This window comes from Antedon bifida, chromosome 8, assembly GCF_963402885.1.
Source record: "Antedon bifida chromosome 8, ecAntBifi1.1, whole genome shotgun sequence".
Taxonomy (NCBI): domain Eukaryota; kingdom Metazoa; phylum Echinodermata; class Crinoidea; order Comatulida; family Antedonidae; genus Antedon; species Antedon bifida.
In genome coordinates this window covers 20,030,844-20,050,725 of record NC_136233.1, presented here as the reverse complement: position 1 = coordinate 20,050,725, position 19,882 = coordinate 20,030,844, and the positions used below count along the sequence as shown (strand labels likewise).

The 19,882-nt window shown below is 32.8% G+C and overlaps 2 protein-coding genes across 2 annotated transcripts; both read left to right on the top strand.

Annotated features, from left to right (window-relative positions):
• The first annotated feature begins 3,350 nt into the window (after nt 1-3,350).
• LOC144851040 (neural cell adhesion molecule 2-like) lies at nt 3,351-10,259 on the top strand. Its single transcript, XM_078708562.1, has 7 exons — nt 3,351-3,624; nt 4,270-4,581; nt 4,986-5,321; nt 6,297-6,572; nt 7,224-7,460; nt 8,129-8,241; nt 8,764-10,259. Exons 1-7 carry the CDS (start codon nt 3,351-3,353, stop codon nt 8,968-8,970), a joined length of 1,755 nt encoding a protein of 584 aa, XP_078564688.1. The 3' UTR covers nt 8,971-10,259.
• A 574-nt stretch (nt 10,260-10,833) lies between these two features.
• Nucleotides 10,834-17,990, top strand: LOC144850197 (cell adhesion molecule CEACAM7-like). The gene is made up of 6 exons (XM_078707429.1): nt 10,834-10,887; nt 11,325-11,379; nt 13,556-13,849; nt 14,445-14,744; nt 14,879-14,994; nt 16,658-17,990. The coding sequence occupies exons 2-6, from the start codon at nt 11,328-11,330 to the stop codon at nt 16,760-16,762; spliced, it is 867 nt and encodes a 288-aa protein (XP_078563555.1). The 5' UTR covers nt 10,834-10,887; nt 11,325-11,327; the 3' UTR covers nt 16,763-17,990.
• Nucleotides 17,991-19,882: the final 1,892 nt, after the last annotated feature.

Here is a 19,882-nt window from a genome sequence, read left to right as displayed (position 1 = left end):
AAACACTCGAAAGTTACTGTTATTAAATCAAATATTTGTTTAAAAAAATAACGAGAATTTTGAAATTGTAGAAAATATTGAGAAAAGTGTCTATCGTATTGTAATTTTTTCCCCTTTGTTTTATTGTTAAAGGGCACCTAAATTATCACAATGAATGGTTATGAAACTACAAAAACCCACAACATAATTTCTTCGTATTGAGCGCCATCTTGTATTAAGTAGACCTACATAGTTAATCCTCACGAGCACTTTACTATATCGGTCGCGTTTAAAATATATACGTTTTATGTTTATTACGATAAAATAAACGCAGTTGACAAGACGGGTGAAAATCAACCGCGTTTTATTTTAGTTGGGAAAAAAACGTCAACTGTTGTGTAGAGCGCGTCGCTAGGTACGGTTTTGATACTATCGTTGTTACTCATCATCGCTCTTATGGATAGGTGTACTCACCATAGTCTTTACTCACCCTTTGCGAAGGTAGAGGAATATGTTTATTTCATTTTAAAGACTAAGAAGGAGTTGATTAATATCAACACAAAACTAGAACTCGACCAATTCCAAGCGCAACCGATATTATCGTATATCAATAATAGTAAAAACCTCACCAACCGATACGAAAATTAATGTAAATGTTACAATATTCTACTTACTTTATGCCTACCACAAAGCATCATAAATTCTTAACGATACAGTTGTAAGAGATAATCCGCTGTGATTACATGTCCAAAAGTATCTACTGTTGCTACCATAAAGACCGTTTGACTAATAATCTAACGTTTCAAACATAATACAATGGACAAATATTTATTTTTAGATTTTAGACATTGGACTTTGGCGGAACAATTGAATAACTGCTGCCAATCAAACAAACGCGCACTTAAAACATGTATCAAATCATATCGTGAATCAGCAACGATCGAAACGTACCCATTGTAAACATAGTATACTCGATTGCTTCTAGTGTTTCTCTAAATGTTTTGCATTTCCTCAAAAGCTGACCAAAGAAAGTTCGTTTTTCTACAGGCCTAGTTTATTTATTTATCTATTTATACTATTTAGCTTATAAACTTATTTTAATCTATATTAAATAATATGTTGCCATGCAAGTCTTTTTTATGTTCAGTGGTGTTTAATATATTATATAATTTTGTTTCAATAAAGGAAATTATATATTATGCCTGTGATACGATATTATTTATTGTCGAAAACGATGTACAAATGAATTTTGGTTGGATGGTTTACATTTTGATTTATAAATACACAATGAATACATTTTTTGCACTTTTTGGGTCCTTTTTTTCTGAAATTATGTTTCTTTCTATAACTTTTAGGTATTTTTTCCAGGTTATCGATGGAAACTTGGATTGCTGTAGTCGAGCATTTTCATCAAATGATTTTTTTTGTGATTGGCTAGTAGTAAAGTCATACGTCACAGTCAACCAATGAAAATCCTTTGATTTTTTCATGGTATACGATATTTATTACTGACGTATGTGAGTAGAAACTAAGGCCTAATACAATTAATAAAGTAATTTTGTTGGGCAAATACATGCAGTAGGATTTTTATTATCTACTAACGCCAATATACTGTAATTTAATATTTAATAGAGAGAATATCATTTATATCATCAATAGAAAGAATATAATTTCTATTCGATATATTATAATAATATTAGAAATAATACTTTAATATACGGATTCAACCATTCAACCAAATGATGACGTTCCGCCAACTTCGGTTAGCGAACCGAGTATTCTCAGCATTGGTTAACAAAAAGTAGTACCGGTAAGCTAGTGTATTTATATCAAAATGATGTTTTGTATGTACATTAAGAACAATATAGAGAAACAAAACTATGATCGCATGAATAAACCATATTAATAGAAACCAACTAAATTTAGATTAAGGAAATTGTCGTAAAACTCGTCGGCGGCATTAGTAATAGTATGTTATAAACAACACCAGATAGGCCTATCGGTAAGTAGGTTGGCGTAGATAGTTATTACATAATTATTTTGAAATTACATTGACGATTTAAAGATTTATAAAAATGTACCGTACGGATAGACTAAATAGGTAACAGCGACGGCAATATATAACAAAGATGGTAATATGTTGTAGTGACAATGAAACGACAAAAGTAAAGAAGAGAGAATAATGTATTTGATTGCTTTCGATGGTGATCATCGACGCAGTGTTTATAAACATTTGCTCTTAGACAATATATTAATATTTCCTTTATTGCTTATTTCTTTGCATGGCGGATAAACACTAGTAAAGTTAGGTTTACGGTACACCACAAAACTAACTTTACTAAGACTTCCTTTAAAAGTTTATTAGACAACAGTTACATCGTATATGCTCAAGTATATGTGCCTTGCAGGCTACTGCGCATGTGTTGTTTTACACAATTGGGATAGTGTTACTGGCTGTACATCCCGATTAAAATTAAGATGTTTATTGAACACGAGAAATAATCTTGGAATCTTAATGATTGATTAGTCACTATTCATATTTATGAACAAATACTATTTCTGGCGTTTGATATTTGAAGAGTGCGTCCTTGTTAAACTTTCATTAAACATTTATTTTCATTTTGTGGCGGGTTTTATTGACAAAATGCGTTTATGGTGATACAGCTTAACACGACGACAGAACTAAAACAATGAATAATATAATGATAATATGTGATTCATGTACAGTATATTATTATTACTCTGTCGTATTACCTTTTTAGAAAACCTGTCAAGTGAATAGAATTCTAATAATTATCTAACAATCTTTCCCTAGTCATGGTGTTACTTCAAGCAACACTCTTTTTTATTATACATTCTGTAGTCGGTAAGTTTAAAATAAATGATTATTACAGTTTTAAATAACATTTTTAGTTAATTGATAATGTATAATTAATAATAGTGTGCAAGTGAAATAAAAGAAAGCATAGATACTGCAAAAAACTAAGTATAACAAATATAATCACTGCATAGATGTATATATAATTTGTTTTAAATATAATTTTCAAATCAAATAACTGAGGTGATAATCTACAAGACTTAAAAGATGTTCTACATAAACAAAGTCTTTAGGAGATAAGTTTGTTTGGCATGAGGAAAAATCCTTACATCTGAAACGATTTGAACCAAAGTAGCCACGTATCTTAACCACCAAACTATCATAAAACGAAATATTGTTTAAAGAATTGAATTATCGTAGTTTAGGGCATTCATTAAGAAACTTAACAAACGAATTCTAACTAACATCCCTTGATTTGAAAACAATAAATTTTGATTTTTTAGCTGATACATCTACCAAAACATTTTCGATAATCGAAGGTGAAACTATCACAATGTCAGCACCTGAAAAGGTTCATCAGCTTAAGATCAACGACGAGATAATGAATATAAATTGGTTTGACGCTCAGTCACCAAATTCGAAGCATCTTATACTTAACCTGAGAAATTCCAGAGATGGCCGATTTTCAATCGATGATACTACCGCAACATATGGAAATTTAATCATACAGGACGTAAAGAGAGAAGATGAGGGATACTACACATGTCAAGTGGTAGAGAATGATGGAATGACTGACTCGAGAGAGACATACCACATGCTTGTATATTGTGAGTCAATTTCTATAAAAGGATTTTTTTTTTATATTTTGAATAGAGGTTAATTTTAATAGAATAGGTTGATAACGAACAACGATAATGTTTTCCTATTGTCAGAACGCAAGATTTAATTTGAACAGTTTTTATCATAGAACGTTGATGAAAATAATATATATTTTAAAGATTATTATTTACAAAGTAAACCAACTTTCATTGAAAGTGGATCCATATTTGTGTGTGTTGACGTTGACTATTACGAGTGTTTTATACTAGTGTAAGCAAATACCGCATAGGTTTAAAGCATTACACATACATTGTACCCTGAACGTTTTTTTACATTTTTTGTTGTTGAATATGCTATTTTAATGTCACATAATTATTAATATAGTCAATTTGACCAAAAATTGAATCGAAAAAAAATTATTTGCCTGCAAAAAAACTGTAGTCAATGGGTTTTTGGTTGAATTTAAACATTTATTTTGTCTTTTTTAAAGTGAAAACATTATATTTTATTTATTTGTTCTACGGAAGTGATTAACTTTATTAAAACTGCAAATGGCCTATGCAATGTCTTTAAAAAAAAATAATCTTGATTTTCTTTTTTTTTTGGAACAATACATCTTTAATGATATCAAATAATCACTTTTCTTGATTTAGATATATATCGTCCTACTATTTCTGGGCCATTTACGTTGGTCTCTGAAAACACTAATTCTGTTACCTTCTTCTGTACGTGGGGTAACATACGTCCAAATGAGGAACCCATAGTCACGTGGTTGTTTGAAGAAAGTGTGCTTAACACAACAGGAGGAAGATATGATTTAAAAGATGACACAAACATGCAATCACTTGTTGTATTGAATATTAGTTTAAGCGATTTTGGAAGGTATGCGTGTCATATCAATGTTGAAACAAACATGGATAATATGAGTAAGACAAGCAATTATGAAGATCTCACAAAGATGCCTTGTAAGTATATTAACCAACGATCTTACTAACACATTATAAAACAAGCCTATCTTTAGGAAACCTTTCTATGTCCGTCTATACAAACACGCATACGAGGTGCCCGCTCGTAAAAATGGAGTAGGTTTACATTTCAAAGAACTTTAAGAATGTTGATGAAGTTTACGTGCCCAACGAATTGTCAATTCGATAGCACGTAAGCATTATACTTTTTTCGCATATATTTTGGTATAGGTGGGTCTTATCATAAGGAAGAAGTACGGTATGTGTTTGGAGTAAGATACGATAGCATCTGTGCTTCATCACCGTAAATACGGTATTCAATGGGATATGCTGCATTTTATTATCCACTTGGCTCCATTATTTCCATTAAAGTAATTTATTAGTTATGTCTCTGTAATTAATAGATTGCGAGCCACTGCTTATTAGAGGATATCCCGTTACAAATGTAGAAGAAGGGGAAGAAGAAGTAAAGATACAGTGTGATGTAAACTTTCGTAAAAATATTAAAGTAATAATTTGGAACGAATTAGACGACGCAGGTGATGATGTAAACATAGCAGTTGTGGACTCGATGAAGAGAGTTAACGGCCGCTACAAACTAACTGAAGAATCAGGAAAATCAAACTTAGTCATAAAGTCTCCGAATGGAAGGGATTCTGGAAAGATGTTCACGTGTATTGTTGTGTTTGTTGATGGAACTACTGCCGCCATGGAATCTCCCTCTAGGTTAAATGTATGGTGTAAGTATAACAACGAAACTATATATTAAACAAGTGTTGCTGGTTGTACAAAGTACCAATTCTATCACGTCCGACCACCCTATCAAGTCCTATCCCTATACATTATACAAAATAATATATATTTAAAGTTACAACTGCATTTTGATTGACTTTTTATCTAGTGACTTTATCTTGTGCCTTTTCAGATAACTTTTGCTTTCAATCAAAGAATATTATTGTACATGTTCAAATTTATTTGTAAAAACATTTCTAATAATCATCCAGGGACTTTCTAATGTTTTATTTTCGATGAAACTTGAACGTACGTATCTGAAAACTATTGTATATATTATTGTAAACATAGCGATGAAGATTGTTATGTTTAACCACTTTCATTGTTACATTTAAAACATTATGAAACGTTGTAAACTCATTTATTAGTGTACGTAAACAGAAATGAAACACACAAGAATGAACATTAACATACTCTACGACTACTATTTTTCCTTTTATGGTTAAAGTTTTCTCTCTGCTTCTAACAAATTCAGATTGTTATATTTTAATAACTTTCATTTTTATTCTTAAAACAATAAGAAACCGTAATAAATTATTACGAAACTCATTTATTAGTGAAGTTTATTAATATCAAGAAAACCGAAACACCTTAATGACAAACATCATACGATAGAACTACTTCTTTTGTTTAGATAATTGTCTTCCTGTTTAATGCGTGGATTTTGTATTGAACTATACTTACATTACAACATATCATTTTAATGATCGGTTGTAATGTAGAAAATATATATTAATGGTTGTAAAGTGAAAACACTAACTCCAGAACCAATTTAATTCTAGGCCTTAAAACCTTAGGTGCAATAGTTGACATTTATGTATAATGCATATCAATAGTGTGTGCAACGTTCCCAAATCCACTGTTAGACCTATGATGAAAAAAACCCTAGTTTATTATCTTTTTAAAAATGTTGTATTTTTCAGATCTACATACGCCACAAATAATGATATCTAAATCTAATGTCTATATTGGAGAACCAATCTCCATGATCTGCAACGTTAGTAGCAATTGGTACGCGCAAGTACATATCACGTGGTTCAAAGACAACGCCATCTTCACAAACGATAATAGCAACAATTCGTATAGACTACAAATTCCAGCCGCATCGCTACTTGATAATGGAATTTACCAATGCCGAATCCGAAGTGACGACGTAGAAAAAATAAGTACTGGTATTTACGTATCAGTTACAGATTTTTGTGAGTATTATACCTCAATGATTGAAAACATTAGTTAGGTCACCTGACTTTGATACAGAAAGACCCGGATTTAATTTCCGAGGGATGACAAAGCGGCATGAAAAAGAACTTAGTACAGTGAGCTCATAAATAATAGCCCATCCCATACGTTCGGAATGGCACGAGACTCTCCTTTACCTTTTGTAATTGAAGGTAATAAGACAAATAATTATTAAAAAGATAGTATTGATTGATTTATCAATATCAATATATTATTGATTTATTAATTCGTCATAAAACATTTACATAAGATAATGGAAAAAAGAAGGTCCAAAAAACATTTAAAAACATGATAAAAGAAAATATAGTAAGTAATATTACTTGGCCAAAAAGAATGATTAATAAATGAAAATTAAAAATTTGCTTTATTAAAAAATTATTAAAATTATGGATACTACTTTACAGACTTTCCAACTTGAAACAATTTACCATTGGAAGGGTTTTTTTTTATGTATGTACAACTATGAGGGCGCAATCAAATTTTTAAAATTACATTAAGCCATAAAAGTCCGCGCTTCACAAATAGGAAAATATTTACATCTTTAATAGTAAGTAGTCTAAGGGGAAAATTCATTTATTAAATTAAAATTTATTAAATTTCTTACGTTTCAGTTATCGATGCTAAACTGTTATACGAATCTGACACTGGTGTTGTAACATGCATTGCGGATGGACATCCCTCGCCCTCTCTAGTCAGAATATATTATAATGGAGAAAAAGTTGCAGAAGGTGACTCCTCGACCAGTTACACAATGGACACATCGGCTTGTGGAGAAGCTATTATGTGTTATACAAAGAATGCTAGAATGAACAACACTACACAACTACAAACAGATGAGCACTGTAAAGGTATGGATAGTTATCACAAACATGATTACGTAACACCAAAGACTAAAATTTATAATAGAAAATCGTATCTATGGGCTCATACCCCATTTACCTAACCAAAATGTGTTTACAGGAGAAAGAGCACATGACAAGCCGAATGTCAAGTATGGCAAAATTCGGATAAGTTCAGATTAGCTGTGGTTTTAATTGGTCATGACGACGATGACAACAAAATACAAATTATAATTATGTGAGAGTTCTTTTATTTAGCTGTAGGCGCGGGCCCAAATAAAAATGAGAATATACTTCTATAGACTTACTAAAGTACATCAATCACTAGATTACTAATTTATAGGATGAAATCACTGGCGTTGGTGTTTTTTTCTTTGCGGTAGTGCTACTTAATCTATCAACCATGCGCAGTAACCTGGTGTATTAATGTATGCTTACACGACAGGGGGCGCAATAACAGTACTAGCAAAAATCAGTCCCACTTTATTTTGCAGCATGGAAGTATACAAGTTGCGCATGACTCGCTAACATACTTTAACCTTCCGCAATTTAAAATGAAAATAATGTTGAGGGCGATGTTACCGACACGATTTTTTGTTAAAATGATCTACTGTAAACAAATTGTTTGATATTGTTATAACAAAATAGATTTTGGAGTTTAAATTTTTATTTTACAGAGTATTTTTATTCACCTTCAACATTATCAAGCACAGTTCTAATTATAATAGCTGCAATGTCTGCTTTCATCTTTGGCGCCGTTCCGACATGTGTTATCACTCGGTTTTTTTATGTAAGTCTTTTTAAAATTCCAATCATTTTTAGTCAGTAAATAAAAAATAAAAAAAGATGAAATAGAACAACCTAAGAAATTGAAACTATTATATTAAATTAAAATGTTCATATTTTTTAACTATCCAATATTAATGTACCGTATATTTCGTTAATAAATATTACATAATTAACTGAATTTATTTCAATTTGTTGAATTTATGACAGCAAATTATGATTATAAATACTGAATTATATATTTAAAAAAATAATAAATAAACTAGTAATGTCATCTTAACAATGATGGTATACGTTCGTCAGCATTTAAGGCCTACTTTTGTAAATTCTTCTTTGTGATAAGAGTGAATTGATGAGCCTACCCAAACAGTCTCCTATAGGTAAAACACCAAAGAACAACTTTTAATACTATTATTGTTTCTTTAGTAAATTGTCTGTGATATGATTGAATGCAAGCCTACTCAAACAGTCTTCTATGAGGTTAAACACCAACAAATAACTTGTAATATTATTATTGTTTCTTTAGAAAAAACGAATACGAGCAATTCATTGTGAGTATCGAAATCCTCGCTACCAAGAACTGAAAGTGTCTGCGCTTCCTGCCATTTACAAAGAGCTCAACAAAGTTACTAAAGTAGATGACGGTGCTAGGCCCACGACGACGACAAGAAGGGGACAAGTCAACACTGATTCGAATGTGGCCAAAAGCATTTATGAAAATATTTCAGAATAAGAAAAAACGGTTTTTGTCAACACTAATCTTGTAACTAAGAGATTCTATTTTATTTCTTGATGAAAGCAAAAGATGATCGCGTATACCAGCACGTGTCCCTAGTTTTACAAAATCAAAATCTTTAATTATTGTGCCTACTTGTGTTGAAATATTTTTTAAACAAATGTATTTAAATTAATAATGCAATCGATATGAGTGGATGAAGGCCACATTGACTTCAGTGAACATTATGTCGGAAAACCAACTCCAATAATATTAACAAAATCAACTGCCGATGTAACCTATAATTTATTACAAAATATTTCTTATTATAACTATAACTATTATTATTATTATAACTATAACTATAATAATAAATTATAATTATAATAATAACTACAATAGTAATGACAATAATAACTATTGTAATAACAACAATTTTAAATGTAAATATGTATATGTTTGTTTGATGTTGTATGTTTTAGCGGATAATAGCCCTTGATGGCATTTGCAGCAATAAAGAAATTGAATTGAACTGTAAAAACAAGTAAATAAAATTGAAAAAAAAAATCAAATTAAATTACCCTTATGGGCCTACTGGGTGAGTTATATGGATTTGTTCCCCCTTCCTGCAAACTTGTCTATTTTTGTAATATGTATTGTTGTTTGCATATTTGGCAATAAAAAATATTAATTTAAATTAGATTAGACCCGGCTGTATACATAATTTAATGTATGATAAATCAAACGTTCGTTTATTAAATACAGTTAATCAACAACCTATAATTAGATTCCTACTATTCAAAAGGAGCTAGCTTCATAACACAATGGAGAAAACGCTTTTTGTATAGAATTTTAACTTTGTGTTGATAATAGTTAATTTCCCATTTAAATAAAAACTTGTAAATGGAAAAAAAAATTTTTTTTACGATTTACCTTTCAATAATCTTAAGCATTTTTAATATTCAGTCGTCGTCAGTAGTCTTGACGTAATTTAAAATGTTCCACTTGCTATATATAGTATGTGTATCTTGATAATAATTCTTATCTATGTATATATTGTTTTCTTATCTATATATATATATACTCTTTTATCATCTTCTGAGACGGAGTGACCGGCCTGAGGGTCAAAGTTTTATTTTAAACTTGCCATCTTGGACTATGTATTTTTGTATTTTTATGGCTAATAAAGAAATGAAAAATAAAAAAGTGCGCTCAATCTCTATTGTAATATAACTAACTTGAATTATTGTGTCATGTGTTAAATAAAAAAGAAGTAATCTGTGCATTTTATGTAAAGTTTAAAGAAAAAAGTAATTAACCGAATAAGTGACAAACAACTCGGTCATACAGTTTCGGATGGTGACGAACGTCCTCGTGTGAAAAGGGCTTAGTGGCATAACGACGTACACATGCGGTAAAGTGCAAATGACTCATTGGAAAAAAAAACCGCCAGAAAATAAACATATCATAAATAATAATAAAAGTGGTAGCAACTAAACATGCCAGGTCGCAAAATACTGGGCGGCAAATGTAAGTGGCAATGCTTGTTGACAAGAGGTAACGGACTAGACCCGTGATAAGTAAATACATCACATTTGAATGTAAATGTTACGGAGCTATGATATTATGCGATTAACAGACAATGTCAATAAAAAATAATACGCAGACTATATTTTTAGCGTACCTTGGATAGAAGCAACATTTAAAAAAAACAGTGATTTTCATTGGATGTCCAAATAATGACCTAAACTAACATGTAGGTCAGTGTCGTAATGAACAGTTTTGCAATTTTAATATTCAAAACCAGAAGTGTATCTACGGTATACATATTTTTGACGGATGATGAAACTGAAATATAAACTGATAAACAGCACAATAATCTGTATTTATTAAAAAAAGCTAAGATTGTGAAGAAAAGGATTCAACGAGTAAATCGTAAGTGTGTATTTGCAATCAGGATTTTTTTTATAAATGATAAAATTATATATTTATGTACTACTGTTTTCATGGTAAAGACTAAACTTAAAATAACTTATTTAAAAGCAATATTTATTAATAAAAGATTTATATAATATAATATGTACATCTTATATAAATTTATATTGTACCATAATTATATTATTTGATTTAATATTATTATAATGAAAGTTATTAGTTATAAGAATTCACTTATTGTATTGTCACGAATATTTGGTCTTTGATCAATGAATCATTCCTATCATATTCCTCTCTCCTTCCACAAAAATATAATAAACAAATAAATGAAATATGAGAGTTAAACAAGTATTCTCAGTAGTTGGTCATAGCATTGGAAATGACAGTATTTAAAATGTTAACAAAATGAAGGAAATTTTTTCTTTTCTATTACATAGATTATGTCAACATTTGTATTTCTGTACCTACTGTTTCTGATTGAACACGTCATCGGTAAGTTTTTTTCAGGTGTACAACAGAGAGAATCCTGCTCGGCATAGCCTCTTGCATATCTAATATATTATTATTACATTATCTAATCTAAAACTAAACAACTAATGGTTGTTTGTTGAAGATGCGTTAATAAACAAACTCTTGCTCTAACATCACGTAGTAGCTCAATAAATATACATTCTGATCAGAACGTCATAATTTTTTATTGTTATTTAAGATTTATAACATTAATTTAACCGTGTTATAATTGGGGTAATTGTATTTATAAAGAATACTAATGCATTATAATTATAAGAAATGGTATTTCTGTTATTGGCTGACCAGTTTCAAAAAGGATATTTTCTCGACATTGGTATGATAAGAGTGTTTAACTCAGTAAATAAAGAGGTTTGGTTACTTCAGTGTACGCATCAGGGGGAGGAGAATAGAGGGAAGGGAAGAGTGGGAGAGAGAGGGTGGAGATGAGAGAGAGAGAGGGTGGAGATGAGAGAGAGAGAGAGAGGGTGGAGATGAGAGAGAGAGAGGGTGGAGATGAGAGAGAGAGAGGGTGGAGATGAGAGAGAGAGAGGGTGGAGATGAGAGAGAGGGTGGAGATGAGAGAGAGGGTGGAGATGAGAGAGAGGGTGGAGATGAGAGAGAGAGAGGGTGGAGATGAGAGAGAGGGTGGAGATGAGAGAGAGAGAGGGTGGAGATGAGAGAGAGAGAGGGTGGAGATGAGAGAGAGAGAGAGAGGGTGGAGATGAGAGAGAGAGAGGGTGGAGATGAGAGAGAGAGAGGGTGGAGATGAGAGAGAGGGTGGAGATGAGAGAGAGGGTGGAGATGAGAGAGAGAGAGGGTGGAGATGAGAGAGAGGGTGGAGATGAGAGAGAGAGAGGGTGGAGATGAGAGAGAGGGTGGAGATGAGAGAGAGAGAGGGTGGAGATGAGAGAGAGAGAGGGTGGAGATGAGAGAGAGGGTGGAGATGAGAGAGAGGGTGGAGATGAGAGAGAGGGTGGAGATGAGAGAGAGGGTGGAGATGAGAGAGAGAGAGGGTGGAGATGAGAGAGAGAGAGGGTGGAGATGAGAGAGAGAGAGGGTGGAGATGAGAGAGAGGGTGGAGATGAGAGAGAGAGAGGGTGGAGATGAGAGAGAGGGTGGAGATGAGAGAGAGAGAGGGTGGAGATGAGAGAGAGGGTGGAGGGGAGAGAGAGAGAGGGTGGAGATGAGAGAGAGGGTGGAGATGAGAGAGAGGGTGGAGATGAGAGAGAGGGTGGAGATGAGAGAGAGGGTGGAGATGAGAGAGAGAGAGGGTGGAGATGAGAGAGAGAGAGGGTGGAGATGAGAGAGAGAGAGGGTGGAGATGAGAGAGAGGGTGGAGATGAGAGAGAGAGAGGGTGGAGATGAGAGAGAGGGTGGAGATGAGAGAGAGAGAGGGTGGAGATGAGAGAGAGGGTGGAGATGAGAGAGAGAGAGGGTGGAGATGAGAGAGAGAGAGAGGGTGGAGATGAGAGAGAGGGTGGAGATGAGAGAGAGGGTGGAGATGAGAGAGAGAGAGGGTGGAGATGAGAGAGAGGGTGGAGATGAGAGAGAGAGAGGGTGGAGATGAGAGAGAGAGAGGGTGGAGATGAGAGAGAGGGTGGAGATGAGAGAGAGGGTGGAGATGAGAGAGAGGGTGGAGATGAGAGAGAGAGAGGGTGGAGATGAGAGAGAGAGAGGGTGGAGATGAGAGAGAGAGAGGGTGGAGATGAGAGAGAGAGAGGGTGGAGATGAGAGAGAGGGTGGAGATGAGAGAGAGAGAGGGTGGAGATGAGAGAGAGGGTGGAGATGAGAGAGAGGGTGGAGATGAGAGAGAGGGTGGAGATGAGAGAGAGGGTGGAGATGAGAGAGAGGGTGGAGATGAGAGAGAGAGAGGGTGGAGATGAGAGAGAGGGTGGAGATGAGAGAGAGAGAGGGTGGAGATGAGAGAGAGAGAGGGTGGAGATGAGAGAGAGAGAGGGTGGAGATGAGAGAGAGAGAGGGTGGAGATGAGAGAGAGAGAGGGTGGAGATGAGAAGGACGTGGAGAGCGTGCATGAATTCGTTGAAAACCTGAACTTATGCCAGAACATGATATCTATACTCATTAATTGTTTCCAAATTAGCATTCTAAATTGCTAATGTGGTGTTTTGTATCTAAGATTATTATATTTATATTTTAGCATCAGATGTTATAATATCTGTAATTGAAGGTGAATCAATTACAATTCCTGCTGGAGGTGGTATTCGCAAGGACGAAATACATTCGATAAGTTGGTTCAAAGGTCAACAAATTCGTCATCAAGTTATCGTTAATTCTGTTAATCGTCAATCTGGCAGATTTTCGATTGTTAATGCCTATGGAGATTTGATGATACAAAATGTAAGCAGAGAGGATGCAGGATACTACACTGTTCAAGTTGTTAAAAGTGGCGGGGAAAATCAAGAGACCATGATATATCCCCTGGATGTATATTGTAAGTTTTAAAATATGTTTAATATTAGTATATCTTTAATTTAGACATTCTAAAATTAGATAAGTATACGTTTTTTGAACATTTACACTCAAATCAAATTTCAATTAAATGAAAACTTTCACAGGAGGATTAGAAAAGTTAAATTAATGTTTTAGTTATTTGCAGAATACTATTCACAAGGTTATTACAATGACATTTCTTCTTATTCTTATAAGAACATTCTTTGTTCAGTTTTTAAAATACCCATATTTTGTAACACACATTTATATTCAATTTTAGTTAGCAAAGATACCGTATGAATTCACAGTTAATGCATGCCAATGTCATCACAAAAGACATAAAGAGTGGCACCCCATAACGTAGGTCGGCTAAACTAGTTGTGCCCTAGACCGTACTAGCCGTTTGTTCCGTGTACAATAACGCAGTACACCCTTTGAAAAAGAGTAGGGGATCGTCTCCCGGTGTACTGCCCGATATACCAACAGCAGGACATCTACAGACTTAGTGGGCTATACTTGGTGTGTAACACTAAAAAAACAACACAAAAGATAAAACAAGTAGGCTTATTACTATATGTCCTTCTTTTCTATCGCAGATATGGATTTTCCAACTCTTACATCGAACACTAAAAATAATAACGATAGCAAGTATATTATATTTCACTGTCAATGGAGTGAAATATATCCCAAAATGAAACCGAACGTTACGTGGATACATAATAGCAATATACTTGACACCAAAATATTCAAACACAATGTGATCAGAGAAGGAAGATCAAATACGCTGGTTGTTTATCAAGTGTCTGAAAACGATTTTGGAAACTATGCTTGTCGTGTCACTGTTGAAACAATGGCAGGATATATGAGCAAGACGAGCAATATTGGAGAAATTATTCGTAAGCAAACAACTTGTTTTATAGTAAAACCACCTTGTTGTTTTTATTATTATAATTGTGAATAGGCATTTAAAATGTTTTATTTACATTGGCTCTTTTTATAAATAAGCGTTGTAACTAAATTGATTTTTAAGGTGCTCTAGATTCAACCTCACCAACGTGCATATCGACTACAGTTTTAATATTAGCTGTTATCGCTTCATTCGCCATTGGTTCTTTCCCGACATGTGCAATAGCAGGTTTTCTTTATGTAAGTATAAAGATAAATTATGTGAATTGAAAAAAAATGACCAGAATATAATTATTTAGAAAAATACCTCTAATTGTTTTTCTTTGATTCTGAAGTATTAAATCCATATCAAAACAAAAAGATACAGAAACAACAAAATAAAAGTACACCATGTTTGATAAACTGGCACTACTCATGCTTCTAGATATCAGTGGCGAATCCAGGATTTTAAAATAGGGGGCGTTCGCAGGGTCTAAAAGTAGTAAATGAAGTGCTGAACTTAATTTGATGTACTATCTTTTGCATTACAATTTGTGAAAGTTAGAGGGGACCCGAGCCGGGAGCATGAGTCGGCAGCTCCTCCACACCAACCCCCACCCCTTGAATCCGCCCTGGATATGTGACGCGATAAAATATTGTAACACAACATTGACATTAAAAACAATGCAGATTATTACAATAAGATCTAAAGAGGCCATCACCATCAGTAGAACATTTCATATTGGGATTGAGCGAGTTGCTTCTAAACAAGGCCATATAGATGGCTGCCGTCGCGTGCTCAAGTTAGTGTTTACCGACCGATCGACCAATCGACCGACCGACCAACCAACCGACCGAAATTGCTGAACATGTTTAAAAATATTGAAAAACATTTATATTTTTTTAATTTACACGTGCGTAGCCTGTCATTTTTTACGTGCTCGTATAACGTAATTTTGATATTATTAAAGAAAGGTTGTAAAAAGAAATCGGGCAAAATTAACCATATTAACATTTACCATGCAGTGCCCGTGCAAAAATCTGCGCACTCATGGCAATTTTTTTAAACGCTTAAAATTGTCTGAAACGTACTCTTATTTCATCGAAAATAAATTTTGACAATTTAGAAAATTTTAAGCGCGCGTACGCACGTAATTGTATTGCCAAATGATGATTTATGCCCTGAAATGTATAAGTACCAAATTTTATTTAATTGTGATTCATGCTTGTGAAGATATGATTACAAACGTGATTTCGTGATAAATCGTGCGTAAAGCGCGTAAATTTTGATTGCGCACTGTGTAAACACATCCACATCGATTCCTGTCCATAAGGAATAAACTGTGAAAAATTGAGTTAGCTAGATGAAACTGATATCAAGGCCATATACAAGTTAGTGTTTACCGACCGACCGACCGACCAACTGACCGACCGACATAGTGAGCTGTGGAGTTGCGTTGCACGCGACTAAAAACACGTTTCCTCATCACTGCGATCACACACGAGAATACGAGTACCACGACTTCTCAAATAAATTTATTCTCGATTGCAAACTCTTTACAACAAATACCGTACTAGTTGCTGGAGTATAGAAACTGTTAAAGTTATAAAAGCAAATCAGGATCCTTATCGATAAATTATTATGATATATGCCAACTCTTTGTACTAAGAAACTTGATTTGGCCGATTTTTGTTGTGAACTTTACAATATTTAGTTAAATGTAATAAGATTGCAATGCAAATTGTTATTGGAATTACAACCTAAAAATACGATTTGATAAGTTAACAATCCAATGTTAAAATCTGTTGTTATCGCTTCAATCGACTAAATTGCTAATTATGATTGTGAAACAATGGTATTAACAGCAATAAGAAAGCAATAAGAAACTTACTTTCTCTCAAATAATACATATTGTTTTTACAGAAAAGACAAGTAGGTCTGAAAGAAAACAAGTCTAAAGATAATGACCTCCAATATCAAGACCTGCAATATGCATCACCTCTTTCTCATTACCCAGTAAGTAAATAGACGACAAGAAGGTGGAAAAATGTCAATAGGCCTATGTATGCAATGACAAGATGACAAGATGAACATTTTCCTGAACAAGTTTTATATTAAGTTCTCATTTAATTATAGATTTAATAGTAGCAGTATGAAAAGGTATGTGAAAACAAAAACGATTCTATACTAAAACTTAAATTAATAATTTTAATTTATATGAATCCCGCCTTCTACTAACCTACCAACATTTTTAAAGTTGATATAGTGCCATTAAAAAAAATAATGATTAAAAACATGCATTAATTATTTATGTAAAAGGTATAGTAAAAATAATATTTTAAACAGCGCAAACTAAAAGTAGGTCTAATGAACGTTAAACTTTTTTTCCACTAGTCAAATTTGCAAATCGAAAGCGTCAGCTTACACGCATGCGTGTATTGCAAAGCGAAAAAAAGATGCTAAACCAATCAGAGCTCAGGGAATTGGTTATGACGCTTTAATGAGCACTCATGCGAATCTTAAATATCAGCAGCAGACACGTCACGCGCTAGAAATGAAAATCGCAACTATCGCTCTTGTAGCGCGATTGTTTTCTCTGTAAAACATTTGGAAACCAAAAGTGTAAAACGGGCTTCTAGTAAACGTGTAAAGGTAATGTAAGGTAGAGGATAAGAATTTCAAATATCTGGACACATAGAATTCTACAAAGTAGTAAAAACAATATAAGGTATAACTAAAATGAGAAGGCAAACTAAATGAAAAGATAAGCTCTTTGATAGAAGAGGCCTACATATTTGAATAGTTCAAATACAATATAATCAATATAATATTTAAGGTTATCATATTAATAGTTATAACTCTGTTATGTTTTAAGCATTTTGATTCTTTTATATTTTTTAGTTTAAATTTTTCATTACAACGTCTTAAATGTAAGCGTCGATTGAATAGTCTTTTTGCAAAGGCAAGATATTCTATGAATTGCAATCTTGGATTTCAAGATGGCGGTTGAAATATAATATTTAAAACTTTGATAGCAATGTATTTGGAATTCTATAATATAATAAACATGGGTATAGAAACCATTCTAAACTGAAATTTCAAATTACCCTAAAAACACATTAGTTGGTTTTAACATAAAATGCATACAGCATCTGGCGAATGGTGGTGCTAATGCTTTAGTGATTTATTGTAATAATTCCTATAAAATAAATGTCCTCAAAACATAAACAATAAAGATGAATAAAATCAATCTTCATCATTTTGTAGTTATAGTAAAGTTATTTACTTCCACAAGAAACAAGGCCATATAGATGGCTGCAGTCGCGTGCTCAAGTTAGTTTTTACCGACCAACCGACCGACCAACCGACCGACATACTGAGCTGTAGAGTCGCGTTGTACGCGACTAAAAAGAAAGCAACAAAACCATCATATCATAAACGACAAAATAAACGGTTAATAACGAAAAAACCTTTTTGATTATCCAATACATAATAATATGTCTGTTTGACTTGACTTGAAGATTTATTCTCGAGCATTCACTGGTCAACACATGAAATAGTAATGAATGAGTACATGTACCATGGCATCTCATTGTTGGTGTAGCAAAAGCTTGAATAAATCAATAAAAATGTATAGGCCTATAAAACTTAAAATGACTTGTAATAGTTCAACGTGATTGTGTTTCCTACATTATTGAAAGTGAAATATAAACTGACTGCACTATCACAACGAGTATTCTACATATCGTCGTCGCCTTGGCATTATTCCGTGGAATGAGTCGGTAAGTGTTATTTTCTCATATTTTCTATTTTATTTATCAATATATTTATGAAAATCACATTGTTAAAAGGGGCTTTTCACGTAAACGAAGAGGTTTGTACACTTTCCTTGGTCATGTGGCATTCTGGTATGTATATTGTTCAACTGATCTAGACCGAAAATAATGATGATACTTCAATTTAAGATAATAATCTAATATTTACAAACAATGTGCTTTTCTCCTAATTCTGTTTTTGCTTACAAAGAAATTTCAACAAATTTGCTTACACGTAAAATAAAAATGTATTCTGTATTTCTTTATATTCAACGTTAAGACAAGCAGTATTTAAACCGTATTATAACTGTAGATAGTATTTTCTTTACTGAACTATGTCAAAATGTGTGTTTCTGCTGTCAGTGGCATTTATGGGCCCTTAGAGAATAAACTTAAAACCTTAAGATATAGTATTGCATTATTATACAATACTGTAAATACCTATTAAACCACTTTTGGTCGCCATTTGAATTGCAACCTTCTTACTGTGAGTGTTGGTACTGTTTGATATAATATAAACATATATACAAATAAACTGTATTACTGTGAGTGTGGGAGGCCCTACTGTTAGATTATAAACACATAATATACAAATAAACTATATTACTGACAGTTGCTTCTCAACGTTTGTATTAATTAATAACTACAAAAAATATAAACGTCGTAGTGGTGTATGTACATGTACTTTACTATTTCATTCGACTATGACAGTAACAAAGTATTAAATCGCAAATGTTTTACTGTATTTAGTGGTATATTATTGATAAGCATAGAAAACATGAAAACAATATTTCGTTGCTGAGTGGATAAAGAATATATTTAAAAATGTTTCCTCTTTATACCTTCCCTCAACCTTAATGTTACATACAAAACACAAGTTGGGTTTGTTTAAATTAGTCCAAACCAAAAATTCGGACTCATTTTGTGACAACTTTCTCTTTCGGAAGTAATTCTCAGGGTGTTAATTTTAGTTGACTACATAAATCATTGTGTCATCATAAAACATAATTAGAACCTACTACGTTATAATATTGTTGAGCGACGACTTTATTTTAGTCACAAGTCCTAGTTAGGCAGTACCAAAGCTTTTTTTGTGCATCAAAATATGTATGAATTATAAAAACTACCTAATAGGTATATTAGGACTTATTAAAATATTTCCCAAAACTATTAAAATTATTAAAAGGTCTTTTTTCATTATGTTTCCTAATTTTAATCCAAAGAAGAGCTTTATTTTACTATCGTATTCCTAAAATTCCACAAAAGTGGTTGTTATTCGTCAATGCTTTGTACAATGGGGTCATCAATGTAATAACATTTTTAAATGGTTTAC

Bases quoted from the DNA above. Each gene is read 5' to 3' on its own strand.
- LOC144851040 (XM_078708562.1), top strand. From the start codon at position 3,351: ATGTCAGCACCTGAAAAGGTTCATCAGCTTAAGATCAACGACGAGATA. The intron at 5,322-6,296 runs GTAAGTATAACA...TGTATTTTTCAG, and splicing joins CTCTAGGTTAAATGTATGGT to ATCTACATACGCCACAAATA. The intron at 6,573-7,223 runs GTGAGTATTATA...CTTACGTTTCAG, and splicing joins CGTATCAGTTACAGATTTTT to TTATCGATGCTAAACTGTTA.
- LOC144850197 (XM_078707429.1), top strand. From the start codon at position 11,328: ATGTCAACATTTGTATTTCTGTACCTACTGTTTCTGATTGAACACGTC. The intron at 11,380-13,555 runs GTAAGTTTTTTT...TTTATATTTTAG, and splicing joins TCTGATTGAACACGTCATCG to CATCAGATGTTATAATATCT. The intron at 13,850-14,444 runs GTAAGTTTTAAA...TTTCTATCGCAG, and splicing joins ATATCCCCTGGATGTATATT to ATATGGATTTTCCAACTCTT.